Source organism: Sorex araneus, chromosome 1, assembly GCF_027595985.1.
Source record: "Sorex araneus isolate mSorAra2 chromosome 1, mSorAra2.pri, whole genome shotgun sequence".
Lineage (NCBI taxonomy): Eukaryota > Metazoa > Chordata > Mammalia > Eulipotyphla > Soricidae > Sorex > Sorex araneus.
This window is the reverse complement of record NC_073302.1, coordinates 135,112,014-135,132,196: the sequence shown is the minus strand read 5'-3', so window position 1 is coordinate 135,132,196 and position 20,183 is coordinate 135,112,014. Positions and strand designations below refer to the sequence as shown.

The 20,183-nt window shown below is 42.0% G+C and overlaps 1 protein-coding gene across 2 annotated transcripts in view; it reads left to right on the top strand.

The window, feature by feature from the left end:
• The window catches only part of ARL15 (ADP ribosylation factor like GTPase 15), a 444,530-nt gene extending 427,255 nt beyond the window's left edge, over positions 1-17,275 (top strand). For both annotated transcript variants that reach the window (XM_004608526.2, XM_055121201.1), the window contains one exon: positions 14,562-17,275. In XM_004608526.2, the coding sequence (XP_004608583.2) occupies positions 14,562-14,714 (153 nt within the window). In that variant the 3' untranslated portion in view covers positions 14,715-17,275. The remainder of the gene's footprint in view (positions 1-14,561) is intronic.
• Positions 17,276-20,183: the final 2,908 nt, after the last annotated feature.

The following is a 20,183-nucleotide window of genomic DNA, read 5'->3' as shown; positions in this document are numbered from 1 at the left end:
GTGGTACTTGAGTGAAAGTTGGCTACCTCCTGGCTGAACTGTTCCAGCTCCCAGGTGATGTTCTGCCTTATCTCTCCTCAGTATCTGTTCAACTTTGAGCAAGAAAAAGTATCAACTTTGTATCAACTTTGAGAAAAAAAAAAGGATGGCAAGTGGGGAGCACCAATGCTCCCTGATATAACTCCTGGCTACATTTTCCATTCACTTCCTTAATCGTCTAAATCTTTCGTGGTGCCAGTAAAGATGCCTAGTGGTTTGTGCTGGTAGCTGAGGAACTGAGTAATGAGTAGCTTTTCTGTTATTTCGTTTGCCTTAAAAGATCATTTCAAACCAGAACTTCCCAAGAGCAACATCATTGGCATTTGGGGCTAGGTAGTTCTTCGTCAGGACTGGGAGGGGTCTTCTCTCTTTGGAGGGTTAGCCTTCTCACTGGCCAGCAACCCTCCAAGTATGACAACTGATAACGCTTCAATATTGCAGAAGTCCCAAAGGGGGCAGAGTAGTAATCATTGTCTGTAACTAGTTGTCTGGACTTGTGCTGAGGTGACAACTATGACCCTAGGTAACACAGTGCTGTGGTAAATCCAGTTACTATGGCCTCTGTAACCTTCACTTCTGCTGTTTTCTTTATATTTGATTGTAATGTTCTCTAGACTTGTCTTTCACAGGCTTTATTCTGAGTTCAACTAGTCCGGGGGACGGGGGTGGTTGGCTAAAATTCCTCAGGACAGATTATCACTCAGCTTTGCTTTCCTCAGACTGCCTACAAACCTCTTTCCAAGCTCATATTTCTCAGTTGCCAGGAGATTAGGCTCCTGGGTGCATGGCCAGCAGGGGAAAGATACTCCTCCTGTGACCCACAAACATGGCAGTTTAGTAACAATGCCATTTGTTACCTGTTCTCCTTGCTAGGATGTGTTATTGAAGTGATAGCTTTTGCTACCTTTTTTCCTGTCTCTCTCTATGTCTTCCTGTTTTTCTTTCTCCACACTGTGTTTCCATGGTGGCTCTTTGCTGTAGCCAGAGGACAAACTGCTGACAGGAACATCCCTTGAATATCTCTGCATCTGGACGGGGCCATTGGCACCCTTCTTTGGCGGCTGAGCAATGCATGGCTTGCCATATTTGTCTGTCTCCTGTTTAAGGCCCAAGAATTTGAATCTGTTCCAACATCTAAATGTTGCTGTTGTTAGGACAGAGTGCTGCCATAGTACCACAAAGCCAATATTAAACATGTTTATTTGGGTTCCATATATTCATATTTTGAATGTGTTGTCATTACTGCTACTGCTTTCTTATACCTAAAAGCTGCACAGTTGAGAAAGGGGGACATGCAAGTTCATGACAAAAGCCAAAGGCATTGGGATACATATAAACTGCTGTTAAAAGATTTTTTTTTCTTCATTAACAAGGTTTCAACCTTAGATGAAGTTTTTTCTTATTGTTTTATGAAGTCAGGATCCCTTACATTTGCTTATTGACAGTGATTTAGTGAAATAGTTTGCAGACAGCAATATTGAGAAAACAGATGAGAGTGGGAACTAAATAAAATCAAGGCGCGTTTTGGTCATTTGACCAGATAACAGTCAGTCAAGGTATACTTAAAATATGAGCATCATGAAGCAGAAAAAGTTCAATATCAGTGCAACAAAAAATTTTAAAATATAGAGTATTTTTAAAAGAAAGTTTGCAAGCTGAAATAACATAGAAAATATCACTTGCTTGTGAGCTAACATCAGGTCACCTCAAATGCTTTAGTTGACTAAGTTGCCTGGGGAAGAAATGTGACGTTTGCTTCTGAAACAAGTGCTGGATTTGAAAAATACCAGGCTTAGAGTATTCTTTCTGTGTCGTTTTGCAGAATCACAGCTGTGGTGGGGGAAAAAAACCCGTAGTTTATAACACACCAGCATAAATTCTTAGTACTGGAAGGTCCAGGAGAACATGAAACAATCTCAATCTAAGCATTTAGCAGAGCAGAGGAGGAATAATGTAATTATGATGATTCCATTTCAGTTACTGAGGAGACAGATACAGCGGTTGGCAGTTGATGAGATTTTTTTTCCCTCAGTACCTCTTAACCTCATAAAATATGAAATTCATAACTTTAAACTGCACATTACAATATCAGAATATCCACCCACCCTCCCGTCCACCCAGTCATTTCAATATGCACAGTTAATGAGTATTAAGTTAAAAAAAAAAAAACACCTTAAAAGAATCAATTTCATGGTGAATGCATCTAGTTAAGCAAGTCATTTAAACAGCATTTTACTTGTGTGTAGCAGACCATTTTATAAGTTACTGATAACTTTACAAGCTTGTGTTTCAGACAAGCTAATTGGTTGTCTCTGATGTGTTTGGGCTCTCACTCATTAACCCTCCTTCCTGTCTAGTACATACTTGATTAGCTCTCATACTTATCGGTAGAACTTTTTAAACAACCATATTCTATTGCCCGGAGAAAGTTTTCCATAGAGAGGTTGCTTCCCACTTACAATAGTTGCCTCTGGAGATAAAGGTCACTCATCCCAGAGTATCAACCCAAACATGGAAGATGCAGGATCAACTAATAAAACCCTAAAAGTATTTAATACCAAATATGGATGCTTTTTTGGTAAGAGTAGATTAGAAACTATTCCGGCAGGGAAGAAGAGATGGGAAGAGAAAAAGAAAGTGCCGTGCAGCTGAAAGCTGGCTCCCTGTGTAATTAATGACTGTGTTCTAGATGTTATTGAAAAGTCTTCTGCCTGCACCTGCATGCAAAGACAAGTGTACTGATGCTTCTCTTTTTTGCATATGTCAATGCTTTCCATTCTCTGAGATAAGAATTAGATGCTTTGTTTGGACACAGATTAAAGGAATAGCTCGAAACATAAGTGTCCTATGGGTCCTGAGATTTCTGGAGTGGTTCTGTTTTCCATAATGGGTTGTTTGCTTTTCTGTTTGCAAAACAATTCATCTGCCTGCAGGCATGTGCATCATAGACTTTTAAGCAATTAGACTTATAGTTTTAAAAACTGCTCATGAAACCCCACTTCTTGCATACAGCCTCAGCCTGATTAACTGGATAGCATGGTAAGAGTTTTTCAATATTCATTTTTTCCCCTTTGCACACTGTAGTCCGGTATAAAATATAGCAAGTATTTTTTTCCTCTTTCATTGCGATTTCATCTCTTCAAAATTGTTTAAAAAGAAATGACTATGGGGCTGGAGTGATAGCACAGCGGGTAGGGCATTTGCCTTGCACGCAGCTGACCCAGGCTCTATTCCCAGCATCCCATATGGGCCTCCAAGTACCGCCAGGACTAATTCCTGAGTGCATAGGCCAGGAGTAACCCCTGTGAAGTGCCTGGTGTGACCCAAAAAGACTCCAAAATGAATAAATAAATAAATAAATAAATAATAAGTGTTTTATGACTGGCTTTACTCACTAGAGAATACAGAAAACTTTTCATTGTCTGTGCCGTCAAGGAACATAGACTCATTGACATGAATTGAAATTGATCATAGAATAATTATTCTAATCTGGATTATCCTAGTGGAACTAGTAATCTGAATGAAAATGGAGCTTACCACAGATGTATGGAGATACTTCCTCCAAATTAAGTCTTGATAACTTAAGCAATAAAGTTATATAGTAATTATTGAGAATGCCTTTGAAGAAAGTAGTCACTCATACAGCTGAATTCATAATAGCATAAAAATGAAAGCAATCCAGAGACCTTTCAGTGAGCCACGGGGATAAATAAAACCTTGGTATAGCTGTATAATGGAATACTACTTAGCCATAAAAAGGAATAAAGTTTTGTCAATGAGTGGCTTCAGATTTTTTTCCCTTGCATTTCTGTAGCTCTAGTCACATGTTTTAACTCCCCAAAATTCTGTTTGAACCCAAATTCAAGAGGAGGAGAACTTTATATGGAAGAAAAACCCAGTGGGTTGCTAAGTTTTCCTTCTTAATGGGAATAGTTTAACCCTGAAAGATTTGACACCAAAATGTGATAAAATAATCACATTTAAAGTATTAATACTTTTATTTAAGGTATATATTTTATTATTGTATGCAAATAATATATATTCATATCTAATATGTCTATATAGTATAAAGCACTGTGCACATATAATTTATATGTTATTTTACACATGGGAATTATAAATATATATTTAACCTTTTCTGTAAGACCAGCCTTATAGATGTACTTTGTAGTTAAAACTGGCCTCATGTAGAGAGAGTTGAATGTAGTTAAACTTGTAAATAGCAATAGATTGTACCAAAACTTGAGAATCATTCAGATTTATAAATAAATCTGTGGAATTCTCTGGGAAATGAAACAAAAAAGTATGAGCTACTTGAGGATTTTTTGATTGTTATATAGTCCTACTGCTCAGAAATAAAAACATTTAACATTTGATTAATATATACTGTAATATATTAAAGTTATAAATGACTCTTTGAAATGTTTTAGAGTTGTTAAGTACACGAAGTTGATAAAATACTGCTGGGCCTAAGCGGTATTCAGCTTCCTGAACATATTATGAAAATATACCAAACTATAAATAGAATATTTTTAAGCTGGTTGTAATAAGTACAAGAAAAACTAAACTTTGGACACTGTAAATTAATAAATTGTATATTCCTGTTTCAAACTTTAAAATAACAAAAGCTAATATTGTCCTGCACTAAAGATCATCCCACTAGCAGGCAACAGACCCTACGTCCTGGCCAGCTCTTACAGCCTTTATGTCTCCACATGAGAAGAGCACAGGCAAGAAATGGAGGGCGTGCATGTTACATTCTGGTGCACAGGTTCATTTCTGGACTCTCAATTCTACACCATTCTCCTATCCAGTTTTGATTTATATCACTTTTGTTTGTTTTAGTTTGGGGGCCATGCCCAGTGCTACTCAGGGCTTACTCCTGGCTCTGTTCTTGGGAATCACTCTTAGCAAAGCTCAGGGGACTATAGTGGAGTCCTGGGGATTGACCCCAGGTAGACTGCATACAAAGAAAGTGCCTTAACTTCCATAGTATCTCTCTGACTCCCCAAATGACATTTTGTTGAAAGGTCATTTGTCTTCTTCCAAGCCATCTGAAATCGGGGCCAAAGCAACAGCATGGTGTGGACCTTGCACATAGCTTATCCAGGTTTGATCCCTGGCATCCCATATGATACCCAGAGCACAGACAGGAATAATCTCTGAGTTTACAGCCAGGAGTTACCCCTAAGCATCACTGGGTGTGGCCCCAAAACAAAAAACAAAGATAAAACCTCTGAAATCATAGGGCTGGAATGATAGTACAGCGGGTAGCGCATTTGCCTTGCACACGGCCGGCCGACCCGGGTTCGATTCCCAGCATCCCATATGGTCCCCTGAGCGCCATCAGGAGTAATTCCTGAGTGCAGAATAACTCCTGTGCATCGCCAGGTGTGACCCAAAAGAAAAACAAAAAAACCTCTGAAATCATATGTTGAATCTGCCCTGTCAAGAAAACCAGCTTACCTGTCCTCTAAAGAGAAAAGCTGGCAAGTAAGATCCCACCGCGAGCCCAGAAGTCTCTTGCCCAGCCTCCTCCCCAGGGCTCCTGATTTCCTTAAAGCCCAGTGTTGACTATTTTGTTTTTGTTTTCCTTTTTTCTGTTAAGAACCAAGTAGTAGATATTTTAGGCTTTGTGAGACATGCTGTCTCTGGCACTTACTCATTGTTGTCAATGTCATATGAATGTGCCCATGGATAAGTAAAGAAGCAGGGCTTTGCCAAGACCACTTGATTGGCAGGGAATTTATAGTGCCCAGGTGCTGGGGAGGCCATCAGCAATGGCCTCTGGGACTAAGGCCCCTTCTACATTTAAAAGTTAGTTTGAGGGCCGGAATGATAGCAGGGAGAGCATTTGCCTTGCACACAGCCGACCCAGGTTCATTTCCCAGCATCCCATATGGTCCCCTGAGCACTGCTAGGAGTAATTCTTGAGTGCAGAGCCAGGAGTAACCCCTGAGTGTCACTGGGTGTGACCCAAAAAGCCAAAATAAATAAATAAATAAATAAATAAATAAATAAATAAAAGTTCCTTTGAGAACATTGAAGCTTCTTCCCCTTGAGGTAGGTGAGGATCTCAGCCAGGCTTTAAAATCCAAGAGAGGATGGGCTTATATCCTTTCTATCTGCAGGTGTGGAGGCCTTGGATTGAAGCCAGAGCAGGTTGCAGGGGTCAAGTAGACGAGCTGGAGTGGAGCAGGGTGTAGGTTAAGGAATAATGGAGGTCTTTCCTTGCTCCCGAAACAGGAAGCATCCATTCCTACACTGAGCTTTCCACGACAGCTGTCCGACAAGCAGACTTTTTAGATAAGAGGGAGAAAAAATAAACCGTTTAGGCATATAGAAAAGAGAAAACAAATGTAGTCTGTTCTGCACTGGTAGGTGAGCAGATTACGCACAAATAGATCCTATTTCTCCCACCCAAACAAATGAAATCATTTTATTTGTTTCTTCTGGAATGTACTGAGGATTCCTGTGCAGTGAAAGACTGGGTTCCTGTATAATTATTGTCACTATATATAACATTCTCTGCACATCTGAGGTGACTGTCTGAGTAGGAGGACTTTTTGTAAGAGAGAGAGGCTCGGTCACAGGCCATAGCCTGAAGTTATTGGTCTGTCTTTTAATTACTGGAGGTCAGGCAGCCTGCCCATTGCTTCAGAAAGAAGCTGTCTTCAGAGCACACTATGTGACATCTTGTGTTCTTCAAATCAATCATCTATCATAAATATATATACTCCCAATTTGGTTAACATCAAGGTGACTCCTGTGAGTACTCAAAGTGAATGCCTATTCTAGGTAGCAATATTGTAGGACTCCAGAAAGAGTTTCACTTATATATTACTGCCTGTAATGTCACTTTTAGTACCTTTCGAAGGATTTTCAACTTCTGCAAGCAGCACAATGGATAGGGGAACAGCTGCTGGCTGCTCTCTCTTAGACTAACCTTTCTTTGAACAAGCTGCCAAGAATGTAGTCTGAAGAATCTTAATGATGCCCTGTCACTTTCTCTCCAGACCCATCCTGGAGCCATGGTGTGGGTAAAGTTCTGTCTGACTTTGGTGAAGGTTACCTAACTGAGGCTGCTCTGTGAGCTTCTGCCATTAAGACAGCAGCGTTGAAGGGTCCCAAACATGGGTAGAACGCATATGCTCCATAGTCCGCTGGACAACCAACTCACTAGGGGGAAAAAAAATCAGACCAAGTCTGGTTGGTGGTGGTACTTGCATATTTCCTTGGTATAAACACTAAAGGATGGCCCATCTCCCGACTGGTGTCGCTCGCATCCTACTGCATGTAGTTGGAAGGAGAAGGCACACGATCAGCATTTCAATACCAATGTTTTCCCGCAGTGTGACATGTTAATACAATACGTGCATCTGCTACAGTGATGCAAGTGAGGAGCCGGGGTGTGGATGAGGAGAGCCCCGCTCCCTAGTTAACACACACGCAGTAGTCTGTGGAACAAGGTGCTCTGGCAGGCTCCCTGTGGCCTCTTCATTGGAGCCCTGGGTGCACCCATCATCCAGGCCACAGTCTTCCAAGCAAGCTCAAAACCCATATGAACCAAATATGTCTCCCAAACCCTGATGCATACATAGAGTCCTGTGGCAAGCACCTGCCATGAGTGGAACCATGTATTGCCAACAACTGGAGAGCTGTAATGACTCCCCAGGGGTTCAGATCAGTCACTGTGCCACGTTCTCTTGCAACATCCCCCAGCTTGCCCTTCTGCCTTTCAAATCCCGCTGCAGCCATGCTCTTGCCCAGCTCTCTGTTTTGCTTGTGGTCCTCACCCACTTGTCCCTGTGTTCCGCCTTGGCTGCTGACTCATGCTGACGATGGGTCCGAAGGAGTTGACGTCAACTCACCTCCTTTGTGAAACCAAATGTTTTTCCAGAGGTGGAGAAAGAAAGTGCCCTCCTTTCTAAAGTGCCCTGTAACAGCCTTCTCTCGATATACTTCTGACTCAAATTTCGTACAGGACTTAAGAATTATTCTATACCATCATAGCCTCTTGACTTGAACCAGTGCCTTTTCCTGCTTTCAGCTAAAGTGCAGTTTGCATGCTACAATGAGAAAAAGGGTCTTCAGAAAACTGGACAGAATTGCAGCAGTCCTTTTTGGTCACGGGAAATCCTGAATGTTGGGCACTTACAATCGCATAATAGAAATTGATGAAGACAGTTGTCTTGTGAGGCTCTTCTTGCTTCTGTTTTGCTTTTCTTCAGTGGTACCCTGCTCTAACTGGTGCATCCTATGCAGTGCACGTGGAGCATTGGCATAGTTGACTTGTCAAATAACACTCTTCCCTCGCACATGCACCTGCCTCCTACACACAGTGCCCGTTGAATGAATGAAGTTGTGGGAAACGAGCTTCCAGGATACAAGTTCCAAAGCTCCTTGCACTAGTCTCACTCCCCGACCCCCACATCCACCACTGACTTAAGGGTGGCTAGTTATACATCTACTAGTTTTTCCAAAGGGCGTAGACTTGTTGACATGAAAGTGGGGGCTGGGAAAACCCAGAGGGCCCCAAAATCCAGTTTCTGTCTCCAGTGGTGAGAGTGTGGGTAAATAACTAGTTCCCTCAAGAGGGGCAAGAGGTAGCAGTATTTCACCTTGTGAGAACAGCTGTTCTCTAAATTGGTGGGCCCAGCCCTGGTGTGTTCTGGACACTGTGGGGGCAGCAACTCTCCTTGGTGCCGGGACCAGTCAGTACTAATGGCCTCGAGGTCACTAGAACTAGAGATAGAATATTCTAGGATGTGAAATCGAGGCCCATGTGGTATATAATTGTCATTTACCCTATCTGTTCTTTTCATATTGGTCTTGTTTTTGTTTTGGGCCACACCCTGCTATATTCAGGGCTCTCTCCTGGCCGAGCTCCGGGGACCGTATGTGGTGCCAGGGATCAAACCAGGGTCAGCATGTGCAAAACAAATGCCTTAACCCCTGTGATGTCTCTATGGCTCTTTTTTGTAATATTTTGCCACACATTTACCTGCGTCAAAGCTTTCCTGTTAAGTATTTGATCTTAAAATCAAACTCTTGTGCCAGAGAGAGAGAGAGAGAGAGAGAGAGAGAGAGAGAGAAAGAACACGAGAGCACTCTGGAGCTCATGCTTTACATGTAGGAGAGCCAAATCAATTCCTAGCACTTCATGGTCGACCAAGTACTATCAGGAGTAGGACCAATAATTCCTGAGCACCACCAGGTATGGCCCAAATATAGAAACACAAACAAAAACCAAGTAGTGCACCATCACCTAATAACGTCTCTGGACTATGCTGGTGTCCCCAGGGGGTTAAAAGGGAAATGAGTCCAGGGTAGGTACACATTGTTGGTTAGTGACATGCTGGCTGAATAACAGAAATCCTGTGTGGTGGAGGGAGGGAAGCAGATTATCATTACACATTAAATGAGGTTGGCAGGGTTTTTAAAAGGGGACAATTACTGTCATTCAGAAATGACTCACATGTCTTCTAGAAACCAAGTGACCCCATGTTTGCAAACCATGAAAGTGAAATGTTGGAATGGGAAGTGAGGCCAGGGGGAGAAAATGACTGTGTCCTTCTAATACCACTGGAAGAGTCTGAAGCAGGCAAGGGTGATTTTATTCTTCCGCCACTCAAGGAAACAGAGAGGACGCTTTGTACCCCATGAGTGGGTCTCTGGTGCTCTGTCATGTGTCGCAGGTTTAACAGCTGCTACAGACATTAGCAGCCTGGAGCTGGTGCTGACGTGTCTCTGTTACATACACAGGGACCCCACCGTCAGCGAGAGGATGGAATGCAATCCAGCCCTGCCGGGTGCCCCGCACTCGCTCTGAGGACAGGGCGAAAATAGGTTGGCTACTTGTGGCCACTTTGTTTTCCTATCTCCAGGGTGGACACATGGCCACTAAAAAAATGCCCCCACTCTGTGGGCTGTCCCCAAAATAGCGAAGTGACCACAGGTTGCCAGGCAGCTGTACTCGGATGTCATCCCCAAGTACCGCCTCTGGAAAGCCAAGGTGAAGCCATCACCACTCCCCGATTCCAGCCCTTTTGCAGTGAGCCACATTTCAGCAACTGATAAAGTATTAAAAATACGGAGGACCATTTTCTCTGAAGCTACCTGGCAAATTTTTTATCTTGATATAAGAAATAACCTTTACAGAAGCATGCGCCCATCATAAAAATATAGATTGTCATGTATCAGACTAGTTGGTTAGGCTATTTTTCCAACCTTAAAAATGCAGAGGGAAGCAGATGATTCATGTGGGTGAAACTTAAATATCTTTCTTAAAAATTAGACTGGAGGAGCCAGAGACACAGTACAGTGGACATTGCCAGGTGAGCCGCCAACCCTAGTTCTACATATCTGGCACCCTGTTTGGTCCCCAAGCACCACCAGGAGTGATTTCTGAGCATAGAGCCCAGAGTAATCCTTGACCATAGTGTGTCTCCAAAACCAAAATAAGTCAGTAAAATTTGACTGGAACCTATAGAAGTACAAAAATAGGTTAGTGGGAATGCTGGAGTTGTTTTTATTTTAATGCTCAAAACTGGAAGTGCATATAAATATAAAAAAAAGCAAAATTAAAATGGGAGTCTAACGGGGAAAAGAAGATCAGTCAGCTGAAATCAGCATCTTCTCTCTTACCTTATATTTTTTGCTTTTAGAAACCTTAAAGTCTTTACCTCTTATAAACCCACGTTCAGCCAGCAAACTCAACTATACCAGACTTATTACCAGAATGGCAGGATTATTTAAAAATTGATAGTATGACTGTAGAGTTGTGTGACACCATTGTATCCCGGCCAGGTGAATGCAGGAGGGCTGGGGACCCACTTAGGTTACGGATCAGAGAAGCTCACATTCCCCAGCTCTGTTTGTCAGCTTAACACCAGTAGCTCCATGATCTGCCGACCACCCTGGATTCAAAGCTCCCGTTTCCTTCCCACGTTTAATATTCTGAAACATAAGTACCTCCAGACATCTTTATTGTCTTCTAGGTATGTCTACATGATAGACAAATATTTAGTTGCCAAGATACTAAGCTTAACTGAGAGCTTGAAACCTTACTTGTCTCTTTCTTCTCTCTCTCCTCTCTCTTTCTCTGCTCCATATTGCAGAATGTCGCATATTAAGTTTTGCAGTTATTGAAATCTATTATTGCTTTCAAATTTGCTCTTAATCTGCTACCAGGATCAGTTCCGTGAACTATTAAATGAACCATTTGGAGGAGTATTGTTGTTGCTGTATTCTTACTTTGTTAGTCACTTTTTGCATTTTAATGCAAATTTTTAATTTCAACTCATCTAGTTACTAGCAAAACTTTTGTATTTAAGATTGTAAAATATGACAAGGGTGCAGCTGTCTTTTCTTTCTTTATTTCTCTCTTCCTTCCTTTCTTTCTTTCTTTCTTTCTTTCTTTCTTTCTTTCTTTCTTTCTTTCTTTCTCTTTCTTTCTTCCTTTCTTTCCTTCTTTTTGGGCCACACCCAGCGATGCTCAGGGGTTACTCCTGGTTCTGCAGTCAGGAATTACTCCTGGCAGTGCTTGGGGGAACATATGGGATGCTGGAGATCGAACCCCAGTCGGCCGTGTGCAAGGCAAACACATGACCTGCTGTACTATCTCTCAGCCCAAGGGTGCAGCTGTCTTCATGTACCAGACCTCAGGTGTTCATGTGGTCTCGATGGGACTCATCATTGATCAAATAGGGGGTTGCAGCATGACAGCAGGGATCCCCATTTGTCTCAGTGGAGCCATCTGAAATCTTACCTGGAATAGAAACAAGGAAAGGCTCATCCCTGCTCGTAAGCTCTTTAGAGCAACTTGTTCCTCTTCCTAGGGGGCAGGTAACCATGTTCCCTACCTGCCAACTCTTCCTCCCGTCCCCACCTCCCAGCTGAGCTGCTGGCTCCCTGGCTCTGCTGACTGGCGCTTCCTCCCCAGTGGGGCAGGTTTGAGCTCTGGGGTGATCATAGCACAGTTTCAGCTTCTCCTCGAGGTGACTCGTTGCCACTACTCTGAGGAAGAGAAATGAAAAGAGCGGAATTTACTTTTTCCATACAGGAGAATCCTCTTTGACAACATGACTTCTAAAATCCCTTAGAGGCAGGACCAGGCAGGCGGTTCAAGGACAGAGTGCTTGCTGGCATGCTTGAGCCCTGAGCTCAGTCTGTAGCACCACATGGTGCCCTGAGTGCTGCTGGGAGTGACCCCCAAGCACCATGCCAGGAATCGCCCCCAAATACCACTGGGTATGCTTCTCTTCCCCCTCAAAAGAAAACCTTGGGCAGAAATTGTGCCAAAGTCTTATGACCTGTATTCTGATCTGTAAATAACATTTTTGTGACTCTCCAGAATCTAAATTAATGAGATTCTTTTAATTCCTACGGGCTTTTCTTAAGTAGCTATTTATTACAAATTTACAGGTCTATAGAGGAATTGCGGGACACTCTTGAACTATTGAATATGTTCAAATGTCAGCATATTTGTGGTTCCAAGATTAGCATTAAAACATATTTCTTACATAGATCTTGCTCACGTGGAAACATACACAAATATTAGTACACTTTAGATGGTTTGTCTCTGCTGCTAACAATAGTTTGGTGATGGTGATGATAAAGACAAAGTGAAACCACATTTGCAAAAGGCATAAGGTTGAGACACTTTTTTTTTCTGGGTCAAGTATCGAATAAAACAAAACTTTGGAATTTTCCATGGTACATGGAATTTAATGAAATTTGTTGATGAAAAAATGTCTTTGAAGAATGCCTCTCTGATGTTGCTACTGACTGAAATTTATGTGACATAAACTGTATATTTTATTATATTTTATTTTATTATATTTACAGTTAAACTATAAATACGAACACTCTTTTATTTTTTTGTTTTCTCCCTCCTCCTCTCCTACCCTTTTTTTTGTGAGAGATTCCTGGTGATTGTGACCCCATCATCAACAGCAACAACATGCAGTGACCAGAGATCTCATGTCTTGGGGTCATATGCTAGAGTTATGGTATATCACACACCAGGTTGTGGCGGGGAGGACCCCAAATGTGCGCTCGCGCATACATGGGCATATAAGGAGTTACAACAACTTTGCATTTTTTCATTCTTATTGAGAGGAGGTTAATACCTCTGGAAGTCAAAACAGTATGGTATTTGTCCAAATCAGTACATGAAAATACATTACTCTAACCACCACACTGAGTGACTTGTGACTTGTTATTAATTGAACAGTTTTTTTGAAGCTAGCTAATGCTCTACCTGCTCTGCCAACTCTCTAGTCTTTATTTTTCTTTCCTGAAAATGTAAAACTGGGAAGAAAATAAGCTGAAAGACTATCAAGTTGACATATGTATATGCATGCAATCAGTTTTTATCCTCGTGTTATTTTAATTTTCTTTATCTTTGTTTTTGAGCCACACTTTGTGGTGCTCAGGATTTACATCTGGCTCTGTGCTCAGAGATCATATGTGGTGCTGGGGAACAAACCCAAATCAATCCTATGCAAGACTAACACCTTACCCACTCTGCCATCTCTCTAGCTCCCTCTCCCCTTTCTTAAAAACTACTTCCCCATGGGCAAGCGAGGTAGTAACAGCAGGTAAGGTGTTTGCCTTGCATGCAGTCAACCCAAGTTCCATTCATGGCACCCATATGTTTAGCCAGGAATGACCCCTGAGCAGAGAGATAGGAAGAAGTAAGCCCTGAGCATGGCTGGACGTGGCGCCAAAACCAAAAAAACAAAGCCAATTTTTTTTTTTTTTTTTTTTTTTTTTTTTTTTTTTGCTTTTTGGGTCACACCTGGCGATGCACAGGGGTTACTCCTGGCTCTGCACTCAGGAATTACCCCTGGCGGTGCTCAGGGGACCATATGGGATGCTGGGATTCGAACCCGGGTTGGCCGCGTGCAAGGCAGATGCCCTACCCGCTGTGCTATCGCTCCAGCCCCCAAAGCCAATTTTTTTAAACAAAAACAAAGAAATTTACTTTCCCAGTTCTCTGTATTAGGTATTTGAAATTTATGGGAGGAAGGAAATATTATGTAGATCCTATTTTGTTGTGTTTGTGTGTTTGAGGACCCAATTCACTGAGTTGCTAAGTAAGTGTTATAGTACATATTACAGACTGTGGCCAATTGAGTAAGGTTGCAAGATAGTAAAGGCAGCTGTGCTTGAGTTTGGGGCTTAAGTGTTTCTTTTTGGCGTCTTCAGTGTGACTTACCCCGTGTATCAGCACACAGAGTTCTTTCTTAGACCTCATCACGCCTCCCAGGCTATTAGCAGATGGATGGGTTGGCTTGAAAGTGGGCCATTCACCCCTGGAGAAAAAAACAACTCTGGGGTCACAGCATATCACCCGCATATATAGGAACAGTGGCGGATGGTGTTCTAGAAATGCTCGGCCATCTCCATTTGATTGCATTCCCCTTGGTAATCTCCTTACTGCGTCCTTGTCAGTGTTTCAGTAGGAGATAAGTTCAAATTAAATCAATAACCTATTTCTCTTCCCCCCTATCCAGGTCAAAAAATACTTTGAACTTGAACCCCTTGCACGAGGCAAACGCTGGATCCTGCAGCCCTGCTCCCTGGATGACCTGGATTCCCTGAAGGACAGCTTCTCGCAGCTCATCAGCTTGTTGGAAGAGAAAGACCATGAGACTGGAAGAATGTAAAGTGTGGCTCAGAGAACGGGTTCCCCAAACCTGTTGTGTTTGTTTCTCATTTTCATTTTTATCTTGGTATCCAGACTCTCGTGGCTTCTGCTCTCCTCTAGCTATCTCAGACTCTCATCTCTTTATGACAGTGAACATTTTGTCCATCAGGTGAAGTCTCATCAGCATTCGCATCGAGTACACACTACTGAGAGAGAATATTCTCTATTTACCACTAATCCTCTTCACCGCATGTCTCTTCCTTCTGTTGTCCTCCGCATCTCTGCCCTTCTCTGTGCTAAAATGAACGGAATCTGTGGCTCAGGCAAGTGAAGTCCCTGGTGAGAGGCTCAGGGAGATGCAAAGAACCTTAGCTCATTTTTCCCTGTGTTTGGAGGTGCTGGGTTGTGTGTCTGGGGGGTCCTCATACTATGTGTGTCATTTTCAAGAGCTCTTGGGGGTTCTACTTAATTTTTATTTTTGGGTTTTTTGTATCCTGGCCTTATAGATTATGAGAGATAAATGAGCACCAAATCTGCAGTTCTTCACCTCTTCAGAAAGAACTTTCCTGCCATAGAAAGACAAGATGCTCATTGCTTCCTTGGTGGCCTCCCAAGTCTCACTCCCCTCCCTATTTTGAGAGGAAAGATGTTGTTTTTGGTTGTTTGTTTGTTTGTTTGTTTGTTTGAGAAGAGAGGAAATTCAGGCACAATACATGGTCATTGGTTGCTGTTTGGTCGAGTCCTCAAATATTTTTTTTAGTGTAAAAATTACCCCACGTAAAGTCAGCTACAATATAATATAGGCATCTTTTTCTAAAATTCTTGTGTTTGATTTAAATAGAGACATAATTTTTAAAACAATAGATAAAAAATTTTTGAATAACCAAAATGAAGTATGGTTTATACTGGCTAAGATTTAGGTTGGCATGGATTTGACAAAGATAACAAAGACAGAATCATCTGTATATTCATTCATTAAGTACTAATGGAGTTTAATGGAGTCTATTAATGTCTCCATCTAAGTAATTAAAGGTCTATCAGTATTTCTATTATAAACCTCTATTTTCAGGGGTTTCAATGTGCCCTTAAAAAGTACTGGAGCTGTAGCAAATAATTTTAGGGCTCGGATTCAATTTGGAACTTTTTTGCCCCAGTGTAACTTAAAAGAGAAATTGCATAGAGGGGGAAAAATGCACAGTTTTACTAAGATTTAGAGCCTTTGACCTTTTCTAAATCAGGAATAACCTATAGGTTTGGAAGTTTATGGGTAAAAATATTCTTTGGCACATTTTTTAGATTTTTTGACTACTTTGAGCACTTAGTGGTCAAATGATTAAGAAAAAAACAAACCTGCTCCCTATATGTGAGCCATGAAAACATGTTTATAATTTTTAGGTAGCATAAGCTGAAACCCACAGACACACTGATATTACAGGGTGATGTAATCCCTTGTAACTCTCCCAAAGAGAGGCGTCATTCAAATACAGTTTGTGTGGTTTAATCCTGTAGGAGAAATTTAATGTAAACATTGCCTTTGAAACATCGAGCATTTTCTCTTCCCAGCAGAACAGGGCCAAAAAAGAATCCTAAATCAGTTTTGTCAAGAGCATCCCAGAATTTTTTCACAGCACCTCATCGTGAGGAACATGGAGCTTTGATTCCAATGTCCAATCTCCCAAGTCTTGATTTTTAGTCTGTCCCGTTTGTGCTCTTCGCCTCTGAGAAAACAAATGATTATTAGGCGCCGCTTTCTCGGCCCGTTCATCCAATATCGGATGTTGTCTTTTTAAGCTAGTGTGTCTGAGCACTCCCGAGCCATCTGTTAAATGACTTCCCGTTGTCTGTGTGTGTGTTCATGTGTGCGCCAGTGATGGGCTGCTTCTCAGGCCCGTGACTGTCTGCAGCGTCTCAGCCGTCAGAATGAAAACATTATCCATCAGTACCCAACAACAGCTGTTTTTGACAAGTTTCTGTCTGACGCCTAATGCTTTACAACTGTCAATAAGGCTCCTTCTTTGTCTAGCAGTTCGGAGCTCGCCGTCTTGCTGCTTCCGTGCGGCCTCCTGTCCTCCTAACCCTAGAATTTGCCACGTTTGGGAAATCCACAGCGAAAAGGGGCGGGGGGCCGGGCCTATGTGGGTGGGTGGCGGGTGGTGGGTGTGTGTGGCTGTGGTGATGTCCTCTTCCTATATTCACATAAAGTGCCACAGGTGGCCTAGTTTGCATATTCCACTATTATATAGGAAAAACAGTCTGTTATGTATTTCTTCACTTCGCTTCTTGTTATATTTATGGAAGTTACCCATTTTTGTACCTTCTTGGCACAAGCGGTTGCCTTTTTGTAATGGCAATTAATTTATATGACAAAACTTTGTATCTACTGTAGTTTACAGTATCAGTTGCTAATTAACTGCCATAGTACCCTGTCTTTCTATTAAAAAAAAAAAATGCTGTATCTGTTATACTTAGAGGTTAATGGATTTGTGTGGACAGTTGCCAAGCAAGAAGAACTCGTATTGTCCGTGATTTATATATGATTTCCACTTTCTTCAAATGAAAATAAATGCTGTGTAGAATTGATGTCTGCAGACTAACTCTTTTTGGTGTTAGCATTTGGGAGTCCCAGATTTCTGTTTACATTTGTGTCGCCTGTTTAAGTCTTCAAAATAAGTTTCTGCTGCTCTTGGGTCAAAACAAATGATTAATTCGCATTTCCTTTTAAGCCATCGTGAAAACCTTAGAAGACAAAATAGGAGGGAAAAAAGCATGAGTCTTTTCCAGTTGGTTTGTCTTCTTCTGTGGCAATTTACTTTCCCTTCCCACGTGAAGTGTGAGCAGAGTGAAGCTGGTCCCGTGTCACCCTTCAATCAAAGCATCATGGTAGAATATTTGCTGGAAAAACTACTTCCTAGAGTGGCTCAGCTTGGTGCAATGAACTGTTTCCTTCAATGTTGATTGATGCTCTCAGGAAATAAGTAAATCTATTTTTAAGTGACTCAAGAGGAAAGATGACTGTGCATTTACAGATTTCTCCTAAGGTACGACAGTGTTCTATACAGGAGAAAGAAATACAAAAGATGGATGGAAGAGGAGAGAAAAGAAAGAAAAAATAATAAGAGAAAATGAAAATTTCAAACCCCAGCTCTCCTTTAGCCTCAAGTGCAACATTTTCCTGACACTTGGCTGCAGAGAAAGTCTGCAGCGCTTTACTTCTCAGCCGGGTTCCAACCTGTCCTCCTAGCAGAGTTTCCTGGGCAAGCAATTAGCAGTCATCAAATTCCTGAGCATCCCAGACCTATCCCAGCAACTGTGGACAGAACTGTAAGATTTTGAAGCTAATGGGGTTGTCTTAATGCCCAGATGGAATATTCAGACTTGAGTGGAAATCTAATTCATGCCTGGCTTCGTCTTTTTTCTTTCTTTTTTTTTTTTTTTTATCATTTTAGAGTGCATTTTCATTAACCTTCTGACCTAATAGTGCAAACAAACAGAAAGGAAACTTGTGTGTGGAGTGGGAGGGATGGGTGGGAGTGACCCTTTGGGATGTGTCTTTTTTTTTTTCCAGTGGTTTAGGGGGAGGCTCTGTCTTTGTTATGCAGACGTTTGAGGAGAATACAGATTCTCTACTTTCTCCTTTGGTCTATCGGGTCCTGGAGACCTGACATTCATGCTGTGAAATGAATGATCACATTGGGATGGGAATTCCTGACTCCCAAGCATTCAAAAATTCTGGTCACCTGGAGTCAGCGTAAGTAGATGATTTGTATCTCAGGGTTAAATGTTTTCCAGCTCAGTGCACCAAGTGACTGATGAGCACATGGTTGGTTCCCTCTCCCTCCTTACCCCCAATCTTGTACTGGTTTTGGAACATAGTGAAGGTCTCTCAGAAGCCTCAGTTTCCCCTCCCCTTTTTCATTCACATTGAATTCAGACCCAAAAGAAGAACTTTCCTTCCTCCTTCACTTTCATCTGAACTGACAATTCTCATGTCCATGGGGAGTTTCATTCATCTGTTTGTGAAAACCTTTTATATAGCTTTCAATTAAGCCAATGGAAAGACTTTAAAGGGTCCCAGGAAGAATCTCTCCAGTATACACCGCGTTTATCACATTTTCTCTACTATCCATCTTATATTTTGTCTTTGCTCTGAAAAGCAGTGTTCACTGGGACCTGGATTAAATGGAAAGGCCACCTACACGGTGCTCTTAGACTCAGCTTCTACTGTACTTTCATGCTCTACTCAAGTCTTCTGATCACACAGGGCTTGATGGAACACTATATGAATAATCACTTTACAAGGCAACGGGACAGGCCTGTGGTTTGAAGCAACTCCACTTGCCATACATATCTTGTGAGGTCACTGATAGTGTCTTGGAGACTAAAGGAAGGGACTCCATGATTATATGCATTGCTAGGCTCAACCAGGTTTATGACCCTAACTCCCAACTGTTCCTCCCCACCCCCATTGCTTCAGGTGACATTTTCATGAGGATGAACTAACTTGGGTGCAGCCATGTAATTGTACCGTCAAAGTACAATTTGATCTGCAAACAACCAATGAGTGGTGAATTCTTTTCTTGTTTGTTTTTTAAAAAATCTATCCTTGCTATTCTCATGCTCTCTAAATATTCTCCATAATTATTTTAGTTTAGTTCTAAGACTCCAGCCATAGAACTAAGTTGGCAATGTTGTCCCCAGATGGAAAAACCTGGCCCAAGAACCTGGGGACAGGGGACATGCTGACACTCTGACAGTTGGAAATAATCTTTGTCCAAGCATTGAGTTCCCTGGTGTCCTCCTGTGTTTCTCTGTTTCATCAGGGATTTGAGGAAGTGGGAAAGCTGATGATTGTTAAAAGTTTAGGATCGCTTATATCACAGGCTGCCATTCTGTAGGAGGTGTAAAATCCAGTCTTGAGTGTCACAACCTTTCCTGATCAGTGATTCATGGAGACAAAGGCTGGAGCTCCAATGTCAGGATACTGAGCGCCTGTAAGCAATTGCTTTGCAAGTCGTGGAATGGCTGGAAAATCTGGGCAATCAATTCAGACAGGCTTACGGGGAGACTCTGGGATGAGGAGGGCCCCAGGAGCTGCTTGTAAAGGGAATCTGTGAGCAAGTTGTTTCTGGAATAGAAATGAAACCAGGTAACACACCTGAGAGGCTCCCCCACGAGGAAAGGAATGATTTCTAGCTGGTTTGGGTCTACTCTGTGTAAAGAATGGTCAGGGAAATGCTTGTCAGGGGTATCCTGAAGGGCAGTCTGGTCTGATAGGATATTTAATCACTGGATTTATAAATATCAGAGTAAATTAAAAATGAGAAGATTTTGTTGGACTAAAATCTGCTTACCGAAAGGCAGAAGCAGGAATGCAAACAGTGAGTCTGGCTGTCATCCTCTGTCATCTGGAGCAAGTCAGGCTGGGCTCTGGACCTTTTCCAGTTGTTTTACAACTTTCTAGACATGGGGTGTATCAACCCCACACTTT